Source organism: Helianthus annuus, chromosome 3, assembly GCF_002127325.2.
Source record: "Helianthus annuus cultivar XRQ/B chromosome 3, HanXRQr2.0-SUNRISE, whole genome shotgun sequence".
NCBI lineage: Eukaryota > Viridiplantae > Streptophyta > Magnoliopsida > Asterales > Asteraceae > Helianthus > Helianthus annuus.
In genome coordinates this window covers 11,201,796-11,224,135 of record NC_035435.2, presented here as the reverse complement: position 1 = coordinate 11,224,135, position 22,340 = coordinate 11,201,796, and the positions used below count along the sequence as shown (strand labels likewise).

At 39.5% G+C, this 22,340-nt stretch overlaps 1 protein-coding gene and 1 long non-coding RNA gene across 2 annotated transcripts; one reads left to right on the top strand and one right to left on the bottom strand.

Moving 5' to 3' along the window:
- Positions 1 to 1,389: 1,389 nt before the first annotated feature.
- LOC110931207 (heterogeneous nuclear ribonucleoprotein U-like protein 1) lies at positions 1,390 to 1,812 on the top strand. The gene has a single exon (XM_022174611.1). The coding sequence runs from the start codon at positions 1,390 to 1,392 to the stop codon at positions 1,810 to 1,812; it is 423 nt and encodes a 140-aa protein (XP_022030303.1).
- Positions 1,813 to 17,550: 15,738 nt separating this feature from the next.
- On the bottom strand, positions 17,551 to 20,278 carry LOC110928629. The gene is made up of 3 exons (XR_002586518.2): positions 20,126 to 20,278; positions 19,325 to 19,419; positions 17,551 to 17,779 (listed from the first exon to the last, which is right to left on the bottom strand). It is a non-coding gene; the product is annotated as an uncharacterized LOC110928629 (long non-coding RNA).
- Between the last annotated feature and the right edge of the window lie 2,062 nt (positions 20,279 to 22,340).

Genomic DNA, 22,340 nt, shown 5'->3' with positions numbered 1-22,340 from the left:
TTGTCCCAAGTTATAAATGATTTGTGCCATGTGCACTTAAATCAATTTTCATAAATGTTTTCAAAAGAGTCAGTTAATTGTATTTACCAGTGTAAACTGACGTATTTTCTTAAAGACTGAATTGACAGGTACCTCTCGTAATAGGCTGGAGCTATAGGGTGTCTTAAGAGGATCTTGCAAATCCATAGATACCTGAAGTCTGTTATTGTGTTTCTTTGTACTTTTCATGATCCGCCTGTGGATCTTATTACATTCCATCTGTATATTCATAAACTTGAACACTCAGACATTATGGTTTGTAATAGTTTATTCACCAAGCCTTCCGTTGTCCTATATTATTGTGTATATTGACAATGATGATATCAACTACGTCACGATACTCCCCGCCGGGCCCACCGGTAATATGTGGAAATATCGGGGTGTGACAGGTTGGTATCAGAGCCAACTTTGAGTGAATTAAACACTATCCTTTTGTGTTTAATCTCAATGACATAATAAGCACATTCCTTAGACTCTCGAGTCTAGGAAAATGACCTAGGATTTATTCTTAACTTTCCGATGCTATTTATATTTTATTTTTACTTGTTTTGACAGGAGAAATCAGCTACAATGCCTCCAAGAGTTAGGGGAAAGGGAAAGGGTCCCATGGGAGGGGGACCATCAGCAGGACCTTCACACCGACGCACTCCATCTGCGTCATTTTCCAGTTCTGACTCTCACAATCTGTGGGGTCACTCTTACGAGCCAGCGAGACATTCTATCAAGTTAAGCTCCTCACCTTCATTCCATCCATCATTCGGGCCGCCTGTCCCAGACGAGCCCCAGCATTCGCACCATTCTCAACACTCCCATCACTCCCATGAATTTCACCAGTCTTACCATTCGTTGCACTCTCATTCCTTCCATTATTCGGAATCTACCTATTCGTCGGCACAGTTTAATCCGAATGATTATGTTAACGACTTCTTGGGCTACAACCCTTTAGGCCCTGAGGACCACTTTTCTCAGGAAATGGAGATGGACGACGACCCAGACCCGGAGATGCAGACCGGAACACCGGGCCACCTAATTAGCATTTCAAGCGGTTCCCCATTTCAGGGATCACCGTACCGTGGGCCCGATTCATTTCAAGAGAAGATGGCCACTTATGATTGGTACTTTACTCCTTCGTACCATAACTCTCTAGCTCAACCTCCTTTGATTGAGCCCCAGCTTCAAGCAGTTTCACCTCCACCACTTCCTGTGGAGGAGCCGCCTCAACAGCTGCCTCAGCCACCTCCCGAGCCTCCGAGGCGAAGGAGGAACGCACGTATATCCGTGCGAGGAGGACCTCATTTTAGTTCTCCTTAAGGTTCAAGTTCTTACCCACCTATTCCCGAGGACCCCCAAATGGGTGGACCCTCGAATGCGGTGCCAGAGAATGATCCTCCGCCAACTTCTCATGCACTACCACAACCGCCTATGGGTTTCGACAACCCGATCCCGACTTACCCAGGTTCTTCTGGGTACAATCCTTTTGAAAACCCAACGGGTTACCCATCGGATTATGGAACTCATGATCTGTACCTTACAGCTGCAGAATACCATCATCTTTACCCATCTTTTTACCCTCCAGTTTATACAACTGGATACCCGGTGCAGGGTTATCAATACCCGCCTTACCAGCAACCTCCTCCTCCCCAGCAGCAGCAGCAAACTCAGGAGATACTGGAAAAGTTAGATTGGGTTGAGCATGAGGCGAACAAAACCAAGAAGCAACATAGTAGCTTTATGAAGGGCCTTGCAAGCCTTCTTAAAGGAAAGAAGAAGTAGGAAATTGTTTAATTTTCTTGTATTGTCTTTTAATCAAGTCGCTGCGAGGACATTATTTTATTTTCAGAATCAAAGTCCCTGCGTGGACTTATTTCCTATTTTTGTAGCCCCTGCGTGGGCATTGTTATGTTTCAAGTCCCGTTTAGGGTGTCTCTGTATTAGTTTCATGGTTTAATGAAGTTTATCTTTGGTCTTTAAGTATGTATTTTATTACATTATATTATAACATTTCAATTTTAAATTGATCTGCCAATGAAATTCTTAGAGGTATAACCTAGCCAAAATATTAACTGGCTATGATGGTACAACCTTTTTAAGACAGTAAATCCTTGTTAACATCTAAAAATATGTTAACATTCCTGGCTGTGCGGTACAAGAAACCACACAAGCTCCCAAAAATGTACTTGGATTTTTCCAAGTCTCTTATGTATAGCTTGAATGATCAATGCGAATCATAGCTAATAAACATCAATATGATGTGTACACCAAAACATCCATTAGAGATGTATGCTTATAAGCAAAGGTGTGATAATGACAATGATGGTTTTATTTTATAAACTTCTTGTCAAAAAGGCGATGAACTTCGTTCGACCCTTAAAAGATCAATGATCCAAGAGATCGTTGGTTATGTTTTAATTGTCCTAATGATAAGGCCTTTTGGTGCCATCTAAATGTCCTTCGAGACGAGCCTAATGTTAAATAAAATGTCTTTTACGACATTGACAGTTGTGAATTTTAATTCCCCTGTCTAATAAATATAAAGAATATTATATTCTATTGATTATTTAATTATTACTTAAAATGGTCTAAATGGTTTAATAATACCATGACCATCTGATCATCAATGTGATGAATCAATATATAATTTAAATATCATCATTGTTTGATATAGTATTCAAAAATGGCTGGTTCGGATGAAGCAAACAGTCATCCTACAGAAGGCAACAACACTAGGATTAATATCACTGGTGCCAAACTGCAAGCAATGATCACCGCGGCAGTTACTCAAGCGGTAGATGCTAAATTTAAAGAGCCAAGTATTGTTCGATCTCAAACCCATTCGAGATCCCATTCTCAACCTCATACTCATAAGAAAAGTGAGTCTCAGCACTCATCCAATCAGGGTAGTGAGCCCAAGAGGCAGATTGTCCTCGAGCCGACTCCTAGGTACACCAAGGGTTGTACCTATAAGTACTTTGTCTCCTGTAAGCCGAGGGATTTTACAGGAGAAAAGGGAGCAATTGATTGTATGAAATGGTTGGACGAAATGGAGACAGTAATAGACATCAGCGGATGTGCTAAGGAGGATATAGTGAAGTTTGTATCACAATCCTTCAAGGGCGATGCCCTCACTTGGTGGAAAGCATTGGTGCAAGCCACTAGGAAGGTTCCTTTGTACAATCTTTCATGGAACAAATTTGTTGATTTGGTTAAGGACACCTATTGCCCTCAGCACGAAGTCAAGCGAATAGAGACTGATTTCCTCACCTTAGTGATGAAGGATTTGGATTGTAGATCCTATGTGACTAGCTTTAATTCAATGTCAAGGCTTATGCCATATTTAGTCACTCCTGAGCCCAAACGCATTGCATGTTTCATCGGTGGTTTGGCCCCTGAAGTAAAAGGGAATGTTAAGGCCTCTAAGCCAACCACTTATAGATCTGCTGTGGATCTATCTTTGTCCCTCACTCTAGATGTCGTGAGGAGTAGGGCGAAAAAGGTTACCGATGAAGGGAAAAGGAAAAAAGAGGAAGACAAGTCTCCTCAATCGAACAAAAAGGGCAAAGGGAACTCTGGTTCCAAAAAGGGGCAGTCGAATGATAGGCCCAGGTGCAAGACATGTCATAAAAGACACTTTGGAAAGTGCAACCAAGACCCACAGGCCAAACCATGTGGGATTTGTAAAAAGAAAGGGCACAAGTCAGTTGAGTGCCGAAATATCAAAGATGCAACTTGGTATGGTTGCAATGAAAAAGGGCACATCAAAATCAATTGCCCCAAGAATGCAAAGAAGCCCGAGGAGGCAAAGAAAAACAATGCAAGAGTGTTCCAGATGAACGCGAGGGAAGCGGTGAACGACGTGAACGTCATAACAGGCACCTTCCTCATCAATAATAACTATGCTAGAGTCTTATTTGATTCTGGTGCTGATAAGTCTTTTGTAGATTATAAGTTCTGTAAGTTATTGAATTTGCCTATTAAGACTCTAGACTTAAATATGAGGTAGAGCTTGCCGATGGTACCTTAGAAACAGCTTCTAATCTTCTTGATGGATGTTCTATATCCATTAAGAATTATTCTATCTCGCTATCCCTCTTGCCAATGAAATTGGCTGGGTTTGATATAGTTTTAGGCATGGATTGGTTGTCGCATAACCAAGCCCAAATCGCCTGTGATAAAAAGCTAGTTATTATCAAAACCCCTTCTGGCAAATCAGTCACTATTCAGGGAGATACACAATACGGATTGCCCAGCAATGTGTCTATTCTCAAGGTATCACAGCGTTTGAAGAGTGGATGTGTCATTTACATGGCACAAGTGACTGTGAATGATCCTAAGCCTAAGATCGAAGATATTCCAATTATCTCTGAATATCCTGATGTTTTTCCTGATGAATTACCTGGATTACCTCCTGAGAGGCAAGTAGAGTTCAGGATAGACATTCTACCAGGATCTACACCTATTGTACGAGTTCCTTATCGTCTAGCGCCTATGGAAATGAAGGAGCTCAGAACTCAATTAGATGACTTACTGGAAAAAGGTTTTATTCAGCCCAGCTCTTCGCCCTGGGGAGCTCCAATACTATTTGTGAAAAAGAAAGACGGGTCAATGTGCTTATGCATTGACTACCATGAATTGAATAAGGTAACGATCAAGAATTGTTATCCTTTACCCAGGATCGATGATTTATTTGATCAGCTCCAAGGAGCAAGCTATTTCTCAAAGATTGATTTGAGATCTGGGTATCATCAACTTAAAGTAAGAACTGAAGATGTGCCTAAGACAGCATTCAGGACGAGGTATGGACATTTTGAATTCTTAGTGATGCCTTTTGGGCTCACTAATGCGCCAGCAGCATTCATGGACCTCATGAATAGAGTCTGCAAACCATACTTAGATAAGTTTGTCATTGTCTTTATAGACGGCATACTTATTTACTCTCGTAGCCAAGTTGATCACGAAAAGCACCTTCGATGTATCTTATGATTGCTTCGACAGGAGAAGTTGTATGCTAAATTCTCCAAATGCGAGTTCTGGCTTCGCGAGGTCCAATTTCTTAGACATGTTGTTAGTGAGCGTGGCATCCAAGTTGATCCCACCAAGATAGAAGCCATTATGAATTGGGAAGCACCAAAGACGCCTACGGAAATTCGCAGCTTTCTGGGTTTAGCTGGATATTATAGAAGATTCATTGAAAACTTCTCGAGAATAGCTGCACCTTTAACTTCTTTGACCCGTAAAAATGTGAAATTTGATTGGGGTCCAAATCAACAAGAATCCTTTGAGATTCTTAAGCAAAGATTGAGCAATGCTCCAGTGTTGACCTTACCCGAAGGAATTGAAGAGTTTGTCGTATATTGTGATGCTTCACACACCAGCATGGGATATGTACTTATGCAACATGGCAAGGTGATTGCCTATGCATCACAACAACTGAAGGTGCATGAAAAGAATTACACCACCCATGATTTGGAATTGGGTGCCGTTGTATTCGCACTTAAGTTATGGAGACATTATTTGTATGGAACAAAATGTGTAATCTATTCGGATCACAAAAGTCTCCAACACTTGTTCAATCAGAAAGAGCTCAATATGAGACAACGCCGTTGGATGGAAACTTTGAATGACTATGATTGCGAAATTCGCTACCATCCAGGTAAAGGGAACGTAGTCGCTGATGCTCTAAGCCGAAAGGAAAGAGTTAAACTAATCAGGATCAATGCCAAGAGCATTGAGTTGAAGAATAGTCTGAATGAAAGACTATTAGCTGCACAGAAAGATGTTGTTTTGGAAGTTAACCTTCCAAATGAAAAGTTAGGTGTAACTGCTGAACAGTTAACACCTGGCAAGGATGGAATCCTCAGAATGAATGGAAGAATTTGGGTTCCTATTCAGGGAGGACTTCGAGATGTAATCCTCCAGGAAGCCCACAACTCCAAGTACTCAGTTCACCCTGGAGGTGACAAAATGTATCAGGATTTGAAGGCTAATTATTGGTGGATAGGTTTGAAGAAATCTATTGCCACACATGTAGCTAAGTGCCTGACTTGTGTGCAGATTAAAGCTGAACATCAAAAGCCATCAGATCTTCTACAACAGCCAGAACTTCCCACATGGAAGTGGGAAATGGTAACTATGGATTTTATAACCAAGTTACCTAAAACAAGGCATGGAAATGATACCATATGGGTAATAGTCGATAGACTGACAAAGTCAGCACATTTCTTGCCCATCAAGGAGACTCATAGCTCCGACAAGTTAGCCCAGTTGTACGTAGATAAGATTGTGGCTCTACATGGCGTATCGGTGTCTATTATCTCAGATAGAGATACTAGATACACCTCTCATTTTTGGAAAAGTTTCCAACAATCTTTGGGCACGCGTTTGAATTTTAGTACTGCTTACCATCCTCAGACAGATGGACAGAGTGAGCGTACAATTCAAACTTTGGATGACATGCTTCGTGCATGTGTTATTGATTTAGGTGGTAGTTGGGATGACCACCTGCCATTGATCGAGTTCTCCTATAATAATAGCTACCATACAAGCATTCAGGCTGCGCCTTTTGAAGCATTATATGGTACGAAATGCAGAACGCCTGTCTGTTGGGCAGAGGTAGGAGAAGCTCAGTTATCAGGACCTGATATAGTCCTTGAAACGACGGACAAGATTGTTCAGATTCGTGATCGCCTGAAAGCTGCCAGAGATAGGCAGAAAAGTTATGCTGATAAGAGGTGAAAACCTCTAAAGTTTGAGGTAGGCGATAAAGTTTTACTGAAAGTATCACCCAGGAAAGGTGTGATGCGTTTTGGTAAAAAGGGCAAATTAAGCCCTAGGTATATTGGACCATTCGAGATTATTGAATGTGTCGGCAGTGTAGCTTATAAGCTAAACTTGCCTGAGGAGTTGAGTGGAATTCATAATGTATTCCACATTTGTAATCTCAAGAAATGCCTAGCCAATGAATCGCTAGCTATGTCTCATAAAGATGTACAGATTGATGAAAGCTTGAGATTTGCTGAAAGACCTATATCGATCGAGGATCAACAGGTTAAAAGGCTCCGAAGAAAGCATGTGCCTATAGTAAAGGTCAAATGGGATGCCCGTAGAGGTCCTGAGTATATGTGGGAAGTCGAGTCCACTATGAGACAGAAATACCCTCACTTATTCCAGTAAATCTCGGGGTCGAGATTTCTTTTAAGGGGGTGAGGATGTAACACCACATAAAAACATGTCCAATTATGTATAGATACGTGTCCTAAACTCTAAATATATGAAAGATTGAGTTTGAAGGACTAAAGTTGACAAATGGAGAAGTTATGTATGCAAGGGACTAAAAGTGTCAACATGCCAAAACCTGAGCCTCTGAATGACGATACGCGGATAATATATTCTTAATCAAGTGATTGATGGAATATAACGAGCCGTTTATAAATATAATCAGGAGATAATAAAGCTACAGGGATTAAACGTGTCAACATGTTAATTCTACCTCAGAGTGACCTTTTAATATTCCTAAAGCTTTGCAAAATATAAGAATGCACCCTCATACATATCTGATGATGAATCCATAAAAATACGGCTGAATTTGGGATAATACATTCAATTTTCATGAGATAAGTTCTCACATGCCAAAAGCCGACAATACTTCATTATGGCCATTTCTAAAGAATCCAAGGAAGACACAAATGCATGGCATCATATTCTAGCAAAGCAGACCTGATTATGTGGACTATTCCTACTGAAATTATCTGAAAATTCGGGTTAAAGAAATGCATGGTCAAGTGTATGAAAGTCCTAAAATTTTTGTCCTCTGGTCATCGGTTACGGACCGTATGGCCTAGGCTTACGGTCTGCAAGGAGGTAACTGGGCGATGCAATTCAGATTCGGTTATAGACCGCATTCATTCGGACTTACGGCCTGTAAGAGTTGAATACGGACCGCAAGGGTTTCAGCTTACGGTCCGTAAGCTTGTCGCTGGGCAGAATTTCTGGACAAATGTATGTTTCAGCTGTGTAACTGCCTTATTCTCATTCTATTCGAAACAAGGGACTATTGGACGGTTTTTATAAACTACTAGGACACCTGGGGTGACCCTAAGAGGTCCATGACAGCTGCTAATGATCCAAGAGATTGGGATGTACTATATAAGGAGCATTAGTATTGAATTCTCAAAACTCACATTTGCAACATCACTTAAAAACCAACTTATGGAGTTTACATCAGTAGGAGAAGATTACCAAGTGTAGAAAAAACAGCTTGGACCTTTAGTAAGCCTCTAATTACTTGCTTAGTCATTTTAATTAGCTTAATTACCTAAAAAGTCAAACTTGTCAAAAATTAGATTTGACTTTCGTATTAATCACATATGGACCAGCCACTGATCAAATTGAAAGTGGTTATGGAACCATATTAAGGTAGGTGATTAACCCCTAAAAGGGCACCTCCTAATTATCTCGTTTGACTAGTCAATTTTCGGGTCAAAGTAGTTTGACAAAAAGTCAAACTGGACAGATTGTTTGAAAATGATTAAAACTAATAAAACAGAAGTTCTAAATTATATTTTAACATTCTAATGACTTGGTAATTAATAGTAGAACATGTTTTATCAGTCCTAACCTGGCAATTAATAGTCAAAGGTCAGTTTACAACCGAAAGTCGCAAAAGCTTGACTTTTGCTTTGACTTTCAGTTCTGACCCGTTTAAGCTTGATTCTCCCATGTTTTAAGCTTCCATTCAGAACACATTACTTAGTAGTATAACCCTCTAGAGTTATATTGCATGATGCCTAGTGGTTTGAATTATATGCACTTCATCGTAATTATGCTTAAAAATGCCATAAACGCCCTTTTGACATACAACTGAGATTTTTAGCAATGTGAATGGACAAACACCTTTGCTACTGATATTTAGACTTGTCTCGAAAATTTGACATCAGTTTGAGGTCTAGATTAGGAGTTATGCTCAATAGCGTAACTAGAAAGGTTTTTATTAATTTAACGACGTAATTAGCATAAAGCCTATCTAAACCCAACTTTTAATACCAAACTTTTTACCTACTGATGTAAAATAATATTTTTGGATTTTTTGAAGATTTTTATTTATTTTTAGGCTGAGCATAACATAGGGTTATAGCTTGATTTCGGTAAATGTCGGTTTTACCCTTTTCATGCATAAAATGAGTTTTACATAACATTTTAATGCCAAACCTTTTGCTACTGATTCTATATGATAAATAAAGTATTTTGAACTTTATAAACTGATCAAAAACTCAGATTTCCTATTTTAACCCGAATATCCCTTAAAACCGACTTTTAAGCGTTTTTAGCACTTAGTATGGGTCAAAACTATTTTTGGCATATAAAACTTGTTACCTACTGATGTTTTAAGTTAATTTATATAATTAAATAGTAAGCCAAAGTTTTTAAACTCAGAAGTCTATTTTGACCTATAAAGCTTATGTGAAATTACCAAAATGCCCCTACGGTACATAGTTTGGTTATATATGATAAATTTCACATATATAAAATACCCTACTGTTATAACTTATAAAAATACATATTTTTATTAATTAGATCAGACCTGAAACTCAGTTTAACATTTAAACTCTTTTATGAGCATTAAAATTACCAAAATGCCCTTATGGGACTTAATATGGTTTAAATTACTTTTTGGGCATATATGTTAACATCTTACTGATGTATTAACATATTTTGAGCATAATAATGACTAAGACCTATATATAAATTATTTGGTTACCCGTTACGCGTTTTATGCGTTCGGATCGGTTTACTTGACTAGTTTACGTAAAATAGCCGAAACGGGCTTAATCTTATCATTAAATTCTCATTTTCCAGAATGTGTTTAGTTTACCCATATTATACAAGTATCCAAGCTTGTCGGGTCTAAACCACATTCTATTCCGGTCTCCGCTTAATCTAGCATTTAGAACCGTAAGGTTTCCTTCTAGCTAGTCGGTTTAAGTCCTTGACTGAATTAAAGACCCATTAGCATCCTAATAGGTTAATAAACCTTCTATACAGATTAAATAGCTTCCGGCAGAAGATGCCTTCAAAAAGCTTTAGGATTATACTGCTAGCATCAGGTAAATACTGTTAACTTATTTTCCCTTATACGGGCTTGGGATATGGTATTATAATAATACCACTTGGTCGGGTATGAAATCATTTAATCGGATTGTGATTAATAAATTGCATAACCCATTTTAATCTGTTTTGTTTGATAACATGAACATTGGGGGTTAATCTGACCGTGCCCTAGATATCCTCGGCTCGTTTCATTTGAAAATGGCCACGACCTATGCACGGGGTGTAGGCATACACCTAACAGATGCAAATGCTAAAATATAAACCCACATGTTGGGGATAACTCCTTTGTGGGTTCTATAAGTGGTGAGTCGGTTAATCACGACCGGCTTCCATCCGGCCCCAATTGTATGACAAACATATAAATCGGTAACAAGATTATCTTTAAATAATTGTCCCAAGTTATAAATGATTTGTGCCATGTGCACTTAAATCAATTTTCATAAATGTTTTCAAAAGAGTCAGTTAATTGTATTTACCAGTGTAAACTGACGTATTTTCTTAAAGACTAAATTGACAGGTACCTCTCGTAATAGGCTGGAGCTATAGGGTGTCTTAAGAGGATCTTGCAAATCCATAGATACCTGAAGTCTGTTATTTTGTTTCTTTGTACTTTTCTTGATCCGCCTGTGGATCTTATTACATTCCAGTCTGTATATTCATAAACTCAAACACTCAGACATTATGGTTTGTAAAAGTTTATTCACCAAGCCTTCCGCTGTGCTATATTATTGTGTGTATTGACAATGATGATATCAACTACGTCACGATACTCCCCGCTGGGCCCACCGGTAATATGTGGAAATATTGGGGTGTGACAGTAGTGGGCCTAAAAAAGATCTCCTGTAAAGAATACCCCCGTTCATTTCGTAAAACAGCGCTTTGTTCTATATTTTCCTGGCTTCCGCCTTGTTCTCTGGGAGAATTCCCTCTTGATGTACTGGATGATGGGGGTCATCCACGAAGGTGGCCCTATCTGAATGACATTGACCTGGCACAGCAATACTGACGGGTTCTTCAAGACTTCAATTCTTACATCTTTGGCGAGATGCTGAAATGCTGTTGACGCAAGCTTGCTTAGCGTGTCGGCTGGCTTGTTTTCTGACCGGTTGATATGTATAACCTTGTATGATTTGAACTTTTGGAGTAGCTCCTTCGCTTGTTCCAGGTATAAAGCCATAACCTCGCCCTTTGCATCATACAAACCATTGATTTAACTCGCGATCAGAAGATATTCTGTGCTCCGATCTTGATGGCCAGGCACAAGCCTGCCAAGAATGCTTCATACTCTGCCTCATTGTTGGTATTTTTGAAATCTAACTTGATGGCATAGGTGAACTCATGCTTCTCAGGGCTGACAAGGTGCAAACCAGCTCCTGCGCCGTCTTCATTTGAAGCTCCATCGGTGAATAACAGCCATAATTCATCCGATGTGTCTTTGATGGGAGTATCTACTGCTTCGCATTCCTTTATCTTGTCTTCTGGGTCTTCAGTGATGAAGTCTGCTAATACTTGGCCTTTGATAGCTGAGCGTGGCCTATACAGGATGTTATGGCCCCCCAGTTCAATTGCCCATTTCGCCAAACGGCCTTATGTCTCCGGTTTTTGAAAGATGGTGCCAATATGGAAGTTAGTGAGTACAGTGATGATATGCCCAGTGAAATACCTGTGCGGCCTTCTTGAGGCGTGTAGCAGCGCGAGCACTAACTTCTCCATGGTTGAATATCGTCTTTCCAGATCTGTGAGCACCCTACTAACATAGTAGATTGGAGTTTGAACTCTGTCTCTTTCCACTAACAATACCGACCCAATTGCCTTGTCTGAAGAGGACAAGTACAAAATGAGTGGTTCCTTCTCGAATGGCGCGGTTAAGGTAGGGAGCTTGATCAAGCACTCTTTCATCTGTTGGAAGGATGCTTCCGCTTCTAGTATCCATTTAAATTCTTGCTTTTTCACGCAGTTGCGCTACGTACTGATGAAAGGATAAGATTTCGCTGCGTGATTTGACAGAAATCGATTGAGCGCGGCTAAGCGACCAACTAATCTTTGCATTTCTTTGATCGTGCGCGGTGATGGCATTCGCTCAATGGCTTGAACTTTTTCAGGGTTAATTTGGAAACCGCCGTTTGTAACCACGAAGCCTAGGAACTTGCCTTCCGCCATTCCAAAAGACCATTTTGCTGGGTTCAACTTCATGTTCACGCTTCTTAGAGAGTTGAATGTCTTCTCTATGTCTTTAAGCATCTGGTCCTCCTCGGGACTCTTGATCACAAGATCATCAATGTATATTTCGATATGTTTCCCAATGTCATCACCAAATATCTTGTCCACTAATCGCTGGTAAGTTGCGCCAGCATTCTTGAGCCCGAAGGGCATTTTTGTGTAGCAGAAGATTCCGATATCAATGCGGAAGGCTGTTTTATCTTCGTCTTCCAGCTTCATCTGGACTTGGTGATATCCCTTGTAACAATCCAAAAAACATTTCCACCTGAATGGCGCGAGAGAGTCTATCTTCTTATCGATCTCAGGCAATGAATAACAATCTTTGGGACACGCCTTGTTGAGATCTGTGTAGTCAACACACATGCGCCATCCTCCTGTAGACTTCTCGACCATTACGGGGTTCGCAACCCAACTTTGGTAGCGCACCTCCCTCAGTATTCCTGCCTTCAGCAGTTCACAAACTTGCTCATTCATGGCTTTTGTTTTATCCGATCCTAGGTTGCGCTTTCTTTGGACTTTCGGCTCGACGGACGGATAAGTATTTAAACAATGTTTAGTGACGTCGCGCGGGACACCTGTAATGTCAGACGGAGTCCAGGCGAAGATGTCCATGTTTCTGAACAGTAATTGCTTGAGGTGCGTCATAATACTTGGTGAGATTGTGTGGCCGATCGTCACCGTCTGATCTGGGTACTTGCGGTTCAAAACCCATTTTTCTGGCTCGGTTGGTGAGATCTTGGCTGCTTTTACCGGGCGCGCATCTTCTGTTGCCATTACTTCCTTCTTTGAGTAGATAATCGCCACCCCTGTTTCAGTTGGAAAGCCAATGGCTGAGTGGGGCGTGGAGGTTACCATGTTCATTTCTCCTTGAGTTTCTCTTCCAATTAGGACGTCATGCTTTGACTTGACCGGCATTACCATGAAATTAACATTCGTGGTTCTTGAATGCTTCCCATCAGACAGCATGACGGGGAAGCTGATTTGGCCCAATGGGAAGACTGTCTCATTGCAAAATCCGGATAGAGGATAATCAACAGGCTCGAGGCGCGCTTTTTACTCTTCATCAAACTGGTTGAAACATTGTTCATAAATGATGTCAGCAGTGCTTCCTGGATCGATGTGTGACATTTGTGCTTGTAATCATTGTGAACAATTCAGTTATCAATGAAATAAAGTTATTTGATCCCAATGCTTGTTTGTTTATGTTTGATGTTTTTCATGTTTTGACTTTTATTGAATTTCAAACTCCATGTCGCTTTCTGGAGAATTATACGCAAACTAGTGCATGAATGTACTCAGTTTAACGCGACAAATACTCCGGAACATCAACTTATGCTTAACATACCTTAAATAACCTTTACATAACTTAGAAATAAGTTTTGAAGGCTTTGGTATGGCAAAATCAAGTTTATTCGCTAACAGGGACTAAAATTGACAAATTGCGAAAGTATGCCGATTCGAACTGTAACGAACATTCCGGAACATGATCATAAGTTAAACACACCCTAAATATCCTTTACATAGCATAGAAATAGGCTTTGAGGGGTTCGGTGTGCTAAAATAAACTTTATGCTCATTTAGGGACTAAAAGCATCAAAAAGTGCATAAGTTTGCATTTTCGCGCATAACTTACGTTCTGAATACATCCGAACATCCAAAAATTTATGTAATCATTAAAATATTATGTTTTAATGATTTTCTTGATAAAAATCCATTCGTCGCATAATTTGGATCGTTTTTGCGTCCGTTACGACTTCCGTCGTAATTAACCGAACAACGCAACCGTACGACCAAACGAGCCAACATCCGACATATTTTTGAGCACATTTTAAGTTCCCTATGCTTTAACTTCATTTTAGAGCTTTGAAATGGGGTTAACGGGGCTTAAACGTGTCAAAAATGGGCCGAAATGCATGTTTTTCAAGTGCAGGGACCATTTTGCAATTTCTGGAAAGTATCAGACCTGCAAGGTCCTTACGGACCGTATGGGAATGATCTTATGGTCTGTAAGCAGGTCCCAGACATCAGAATGTGTTTTCCAGCTTGTTCCAGCTGTTGCACACCTTTGCACCTGGTTTCTTTGATTCTATGTGCTTGTTTTTTATGCCCATGGTTTCTCAAAAACAGTGGATATGAGGTGTACGGACTAGATCGAAGCTCGTTTCCCGATAAATGATCCTAACGGTTCTAGCATTCCTATAAATACCCAAACCATTCACTTGAAAAAACCCACTTGATTCTGAGATTTTCTCTAAGTTGGAGTGGTTATCACTTCATACCTGAGAAATACTTGGAAATCAATCTTGCGGGGACCTTCTGTAAGTATTCTTTCGCGTTTTTCGTTCATTTTAGCGTTAAAGTCAAGCTGTGTTTGACTTTCTGCATTGACCAGTTTATGGTTAACGCGAAGTTCGTTTGAACTTCGCAACGTGAGCGTAATCACGATGGTTATAGTCCCTAGTGACTATACCTACTGATTAGTGATTATCACGTTATCTAGGCTCAATGACGAGTCGTAGTTTCGGCCAAAATGCGTATTCTTGCGTATTTTGTAACCAAACTACTTTTGGGTATCAAGACCCTTTGTCTTGATACCAAACCTGTTTTTAAACTTTGTTAAACATGTTTTAACATGTTTAACTCGTCACTTTTAGATTTGTGCTTGTCTAGGGTCGTAAAGGTAAGCGATCTAAACAATCACTTATGCTTTCGAACCCGACCCATTTGGTCGATCATTAAGATCCGACCAAACACTTTAGGTGACCATAGTTGTATAGGGAATAACCTTCCGAGGTTATACCTTATGGTCACGTCGTTTAAGTAGTTGTATGATAAGTAGTTCTTATGCCTTAGGAAAATTACCAAAATACCCTTTTTGCGCCAAAATTCATTTTAAGCCTATGTAACATAACTTTTGACATCTAAACTGATTTAGCAACAATATTAAACATGTTAAGGCATATCTTGCTTGTCATAGGACTAGTTAGGCGGTCCATACGCGTTTTACGCGAACGACGCGTTAAAGTAGCATAAGCTACCTAAACGGGTCAAAAGCACTTAGGATAAGTTTCGTTTTAGTATGTAGGCTTTGTCAAACCATATTATATAAGTTCCCACACTTATTTGGTTTACGAACCCTCGTACTACCCGATCCTCCGATAGGTCCGTTTATTAATGTAAATACCTATATTAGGTGCCGTTTGAATCCGTGATCTTCTAGCTTGCTTGGTGGATATCCAAAGTCTATTGAGCAATCTCAAGTGAGTACATAGTCCCCTCTTTTACTGTTTTTCAAACATTTTGGGGTGAAACACATGTGCCTACTTGTTACTTTCGTGCTTTCCATGTTTTACATCATATGCTTGCTATGTTCATTAGTACACTATTAGTACATGATTTCATTATGTTTTGCTATGTATGTTTACTTAACATGCTAGCACATTGATTTACATTACATTACTTTGCTATATATGTTTACATGGCATATTAGCACATTGTTTTACATGACTTTTCTGCTTTGTATGTTAACTTAGCATACTTAGTACATTGTTTTCATATAACATGTTTACATTTGGTAGAACATTTGGTTTGAACATACGGGACTTATATACATTCATTAACATTAGCTACGCCGCTCGGTAGTAAGTAATGGTACCATAGGACTTGACAAATCCCGTTCCTGACATCCTAGGTTTGTTTGGATGAAAGGAATGGCTGAATCCGAAAACATTTCTTTTGATAACCTTTACTTAGGGTTATCCGTCTGTCTCAAGGCTTGAATGTATGCGTTAACTTACCACATAAATGTTTGTATCATTTAAAACATGCTCTTACTTTGCAAAGCATAACTTTTTGATATACTCAAAATACTTTGTTTTATACATTTATACATTTGGTTTAAGTGAACACATTTTACTTAACATACATAACATTTGTTACACATACATGACTACATGACTACATTTTGGACTTTTAAACATATGACAATGATTTAGACAAGAACATTTGATGGTTGGTTTAAACATGGACTTTATACATTGGTGGTTTTTTAAGTGACTTAAGTAACGAGACGTGTGTAGTATGATACAAGCATGGTGGATATGCCGCTGGTACTTCCTATATATAAGTGCTTGTATTGTATTGTATTGTATTACATGTCGTTGCGTTATTTAAATCATTCAATTTAAACTTATACATTTTATACAAATAACATATTTTTCACAAGACTTTGCTTTACAAAACAATTTTGTTTTATACAACTTATTTTTACTTGGTTATTCTTTTAACCATACATTATTCTTTTATTTATACATATCATCTGATTTTATCGCTTTTCAAATGAATTACAAAACAAAACAATTTACAAGGTTCATGACTAAATTTCATTAAACATTTTCTAAAACCTAAGTCATGAATCCTATTTTCACAAAACCTATGTTACTCACAGGCATTTTTTTATGCTGACGTACCTATTTTCACATGTGTTTTCAGTAGCTGTTGCTTAGGATGTTGATCGTGACACTAGAGCGGACCTGTGCCTTAGAGACTTAAAAATGAAGATAGACTTAGTTTAATTTATGTGATATACTCTTGTATCTTTAGTTTAAGACAATGAAACTCGTTTGGTTGCTAAATAAAATATAACTTTGTATGCCATGGTTGTGAAACAATAATTCTGTTACAACACTCCCCGACGTTTCCGCCACGATTTGATGTTTTACGTGGTCGGGGTGTGACATGATGAAGACGTACTCTGTTTCATAGTGGCCTATGATGCCGGTAATGACGACGGGGCGCGTGGCGCGTGGTCCCCGCGCACTACCGGAAAGATGACTTGTTATTCCTGCCACGCTGGCTCAAATGGGCGCTTGCCTTTGCTCCTTGCGTTGTTCCTTGGTCCGTTGACCATGTGAGTTTCCAGGCGCCTAACCTTCTTCTGGCTTCCATCGTCATTCCTTTGAATCTGGCGCGTTTCTTTGCGCACGTTCTTCACCAGGTGGCTTAACTTGCCGCTTTTTAAAGCCTTCTCGATCTCTTGCCTTAGGCTGATACAGTCATCTGTCAAATGACCTATATCCTTGTGAAAATCGCAGTAAAGATTGGGGTCTTGCCCCTTCTTGTTGGTCATTGGCTTAGGCTTTAACACCCTTAAACACGTAATATCTTAAAAACGACGCAGCGGAAATATGAGCTTAAAAATTCTTTTTTTATTAAGGACATTACTTACGAAAAGGCTTAGTTACAAAAATGTCAAACTTTTACTAGAAAGAATTAACAACGTTCATACTTAAATTAATACTTCCAGGCGCGTTACATAATTCAAGCTAGGTGACCGTCCTATCCGTACAATCCTTGTTCTTTGACTTGATCTATGCCCGCTTATCTTCGTTAGTGGTAGAGGAAATCAGTGTGATACCTGTGGACATCATATACGACTTAACCATTAGTCATTATCTCACCATACAACATTATACTATATAATTGAAATTCGCATAGCATTCCATAATGTAAACATGGAATTATCCAAGCATTCTGTTAAATACTCTTAATCCAAGTCCGGTATCAATTCCTCATGAACCCGACGATTTCATACCTGCATTTCATTGCAAACTTAAGGCACATCATTAGTAATCGTCAATACCCAGACATCTTGTAGCCATTCCTATGTACAAACATATCATCTTACATTCATAGCATCTTGCATTCATACATACTTACCGTCATATCTACGTTTATGCAATCATATACACCTATATACATGCTTCATTCATACACACATACACACATTTATACACATAAACTTATACTAACATGTCATATTCACAACTCTTATAAAATAGGTGTTATACATATTAACATACATACATACATACTTACTCGTTCCCAGACACATTTATAATCCAAATACGTTAGTTATGAGGAGTTTATAATGTATCTATTTATGCCCGAAGGCCAAAATAACAAAACAATCAACATTTTGCAAAAGCTGCCCGTAGTAAGCTACGGCTGAGCCGTAGCTTACGATTCAGTTGTTCTGGTCCAATGAGCAGCTACATTCCGTAGCCTACGACTAAGCCGTAGCTTACGATTCGGCTGTTCTGATCGAAACAGCAGCTACGTTCTGTAGCCTACGGCTCAGCCGTAGCTTACGATTTGGCTGCTCTGTAGCTTTTCCAACTTTTTTTTACGAAAATGGCCGTAACTTTCAAACCGTTCACCCGTTTAACCTCCCGTTTCTTCCTACATGACCATATTTTGGTCCTCTATCAAATTGACTTAAAATCTAACATCCAAACTAAAGAAAGTTCTTAACTTATATGCTTTCGGCTTAATATTCATTTACGAATTATTCGACCCGTTCATGTTTTTATCAAACAACTCATACGTTTATACCCAAAACTCACATGAACGTTATAACTATAACACTTTTATATTATTCGGAGTTCCGTACAATGAGTTTATGAACCCGATTCCCAGTAAACGTTAAACTTATTCATTTCAATAAATTTTACGTAATTGAACTTTATTAGCACAATTTCCTTACAGGAAATTGTTCCCATTGGTCATGTCTCAAACCAAGTCCTTTGCCCATTAACCCGCGTCCCCGTCTCTCGGTTAGCGCACTTATGAGAAATTCTACCTGTTAATTACCCGGATTATAATACCGCCGTCTATACTTATGCAACCATTCCGTAATGAAATAAATTCTTAATTTGACCCGTTGGTCTACATAGCGAAAACCTTCACTTCTAAATAACCAAATCCTAATAGGCTTCGATTATCATGCTTAAGTGACTAGCACATAACTTTGCTTAAATAATCTAAGAAGTGATTCGGAAACCACTTACTTAATACTACTTATTTGATATCATCCGCAATAACGCATTTCAACATAACCTCTAACAATTATCATACAATTAATTCCATTACTACTAAAGTGGGAGTCTGGGAGTTTACTTACCTCGTGCGTCCGAATTTACGCATAGTTCCCATGTTTACTGTTGACTCGTTAGCCTTTCCATGCTTGAGCTTTCCTTGACATGTTCCTATTATTTCCTTCCATTACATCCATTCAATGATTAGTATGCATAATCATACGCATCATTAAGCACACCCTCATTCACGTGTAAATTGCTTAACGAGTTCGAAATGTATTGTAATACTATAATGCTAATCAATCTAGCCATTTATCATTCCATCATCACAAAGGTCATACATGAGCTTCTAGCATGCATACTTATGTATTTACGTCATGTTCATTTTGCACACAACATCACAACTAAGCACTTCTCATACACATAATAAACGATCATCTTCATTACTACTTAATTGATATTCCATACAAGTGATAACATATACAAACCAATACTAGGCATTTCATCAAACACTTGGTGTGCGTACCATCTATCGAGCCTAGTGTACAAGTAACTCAAGCACATTCATACCATTTCTTATCAAGGTCATCACATTTAACATTTTTACATAATTTTCTTTCTAATTCAGGTTCATATAACATCAATCTACCCTAATCATCTTCACATACCAAAACTACAACTAACTTAACACATATTCCATCAACATGTCCATGGCATTATAACATACAAGTGGGTTTACATATAACATCAAGATAATCCGAAATTCTAGCATAATTCCAGTTTCATAAGGTGATTCTAACACACATTCATCCTAAATTTCATATATGATCACAACTTTCACAAACCCACATCATCAAACTTTACTTAAACCACATAATTTGACTTACTCGATGTTAGAAACGCTTAAGGGATCATCATTCTTGGTTCATGGATACAATCAGCCCTCGGTTCCCTTTTCAATTTGATGATTTCTTGTGGGTTAGGGTTTACACCCCTTCCCCTTTCTCCTGCTCGATCGCACGTACACACCTAGTGTGTGAGTGTGTGTGTGGTTTTTGTTTCAATTAAGTTTAAACTTTCCCCCTTTTTGACAATATTAGCCCCTTAAGTTAGTTACTTGATCTTAATTGTCACCCTACTCATTCCCTCACTTATTTTGTTAGGAATTTAATCAAGTTTAATAACTTAGTTATTGTCTTTCATTTAATTAAACATGGTAACATACTAACGAATTTAATAATTCGAGTTTTGGGGTGTTACATAGGCGCTTTAAAATCGTGGTTCTCCATCATAAGCACTTCCTTAGGCGTCTTAGTGAGCGGAGTCCAATGTTTCTCTCGGTTCTCATTCTTTATTGCTTTACGGTAGCCGATACGATCAATTGTGTCTCGCGCATCTTCTTTGAAGCGAGGCCTTTCTTCATAACCGATGGATTGGTTTGCCTTCCATCCAGGGTTTCTGTTTCTGTTTTGCTTGCTATTGTCGCGCGAGTTTGCTTTTGAAAAACGGTGTAAGAGCTTTTGGTTCCAGCCAATGATTCTTCGTTCTGCGCTACAATCTTTGCAGCTGCCATGAGTTTGTCATATTCTTTGGGTATACCATCCTTTCCTGTGATAGTCCTGATTAGACTATCGCAATGGATGGCCTTTTTGAAGTGGGTGGGCATTAATTATTCGTTTACATATCCAATCTCTAAACACTCCTTGTTGAAGCGAGTGATAAAATCTTCTAACCCCTCATTTTCTCTAGGCCAGATGTCTGTCACTTCGGACGTATCGCGCTGATAACGTCTCTGCTGGCCAAAATGGGTTACAAATTGGTCTCTGAAGTCGACCCATGACTTGATTTTTCCAGATGGAAGGCTGTCGAACCAGGCGCGAGTAGCCCCTGTAAGAGTTTGAATGAACAGATGGCACCACATTAGCATGGTCCATTGTCCTAAAACACCAACGCTTGTAAATACTCGAACATGATCATCAGGGTCAGTGAGAACGTTGAACTTCCCAACTGTTGGAGGTAGCTTTGCTTTTTCTAGCGGGGCTAGAGCGATGCTTCGGATGAACTTCGAGTGTTCAGCAGCTTCTGCTGGTCTGTAAACAAAACTGAAATCCCGCTCTGCTTCTTCGTTGTAGGCGGCGTGCGGCCTTGGTCTGTAAGATTCATGATTTTTCTGCAAACGGTTGAAGACTGAGGAACCTTCATCATCTTGCCTAGTAGGATCGTCCGGGTCTGTGTCGTCCCATTCATTGTTCATGTTGCGCGGCCCTAGCCGACTATGAACTGGGCGCCTTTGTTGCACATTAGATGGATGGTCATAGTAAATGCCTGTCTCACCGTATGTGTCGCGCGTGTCGTGCACGCTTGGTCTTCTCTGGGGAGGTGGTCTGTTGAATTGCCCTTGTATGTTTTGTTGAGGGGGTGTCTGGCGCGCCCCCTGAGTTGGACCCGGAGGTGTAACCAAGGATGGTTCTGCTTGCAGAATCGCTTGTTGTGCGCTCAAATACTGATACGCAGCATTTATAGTTGCAATCTGCTTGGCATACCAGGAAGCTAAGGTTTCGCCTTCTGGTAGCCCTAGTAACGCCAAAATATTCGGGTTTGGAGCTGAGTTTGACGGACCAGCGATATTGCTTGTTGGGGTACCCGTTTGAGTGATGCGAGTGATACTCACACGGGGTCCCCCAGTGTTCGTTGCTTCGCCTTCGATTAACTCATCAGTAGGTTGGAGTTGGATGTGCGTGTTGTCCTCACCCGTTCCTACGTTAGAGTGTGTTCCGAAACCGAAATCGGGCACTCACTGACCAGCCATAATCGAGAGAGTAGAAAAAACTCAGAAAAATGAAGAAGTGATTGTAAAAAATCGGTGGGCGCCAATGAATAAACACGGAACTAATTTTAAGTTATTAGTTGGGTTTATGTTTCAAACATGAGGGTTAATCTTCTTAATCTTTCCTAAGCTCAAGTGTGATCCTTTTTTCCTACAAAACGGCAACACCCCGTTAGCTCGTTAAGAGGGGAATATGGGGGTTTCCCTCTTAACCGGACTCCGGCGTAAGAATAAGTGACCGTTTTGAGGAGAATAAAGTGTGTGTTAAGAGTGGG

Coding starts and splice junctions, on each gene's coding strand:
- LOC110931207 (XM_022174611.1), top strand. CDS start 1,390: ATGGGTGGACCCTCGAATGCGGTGCCAGAGAATGATCCTCCGCCAACT.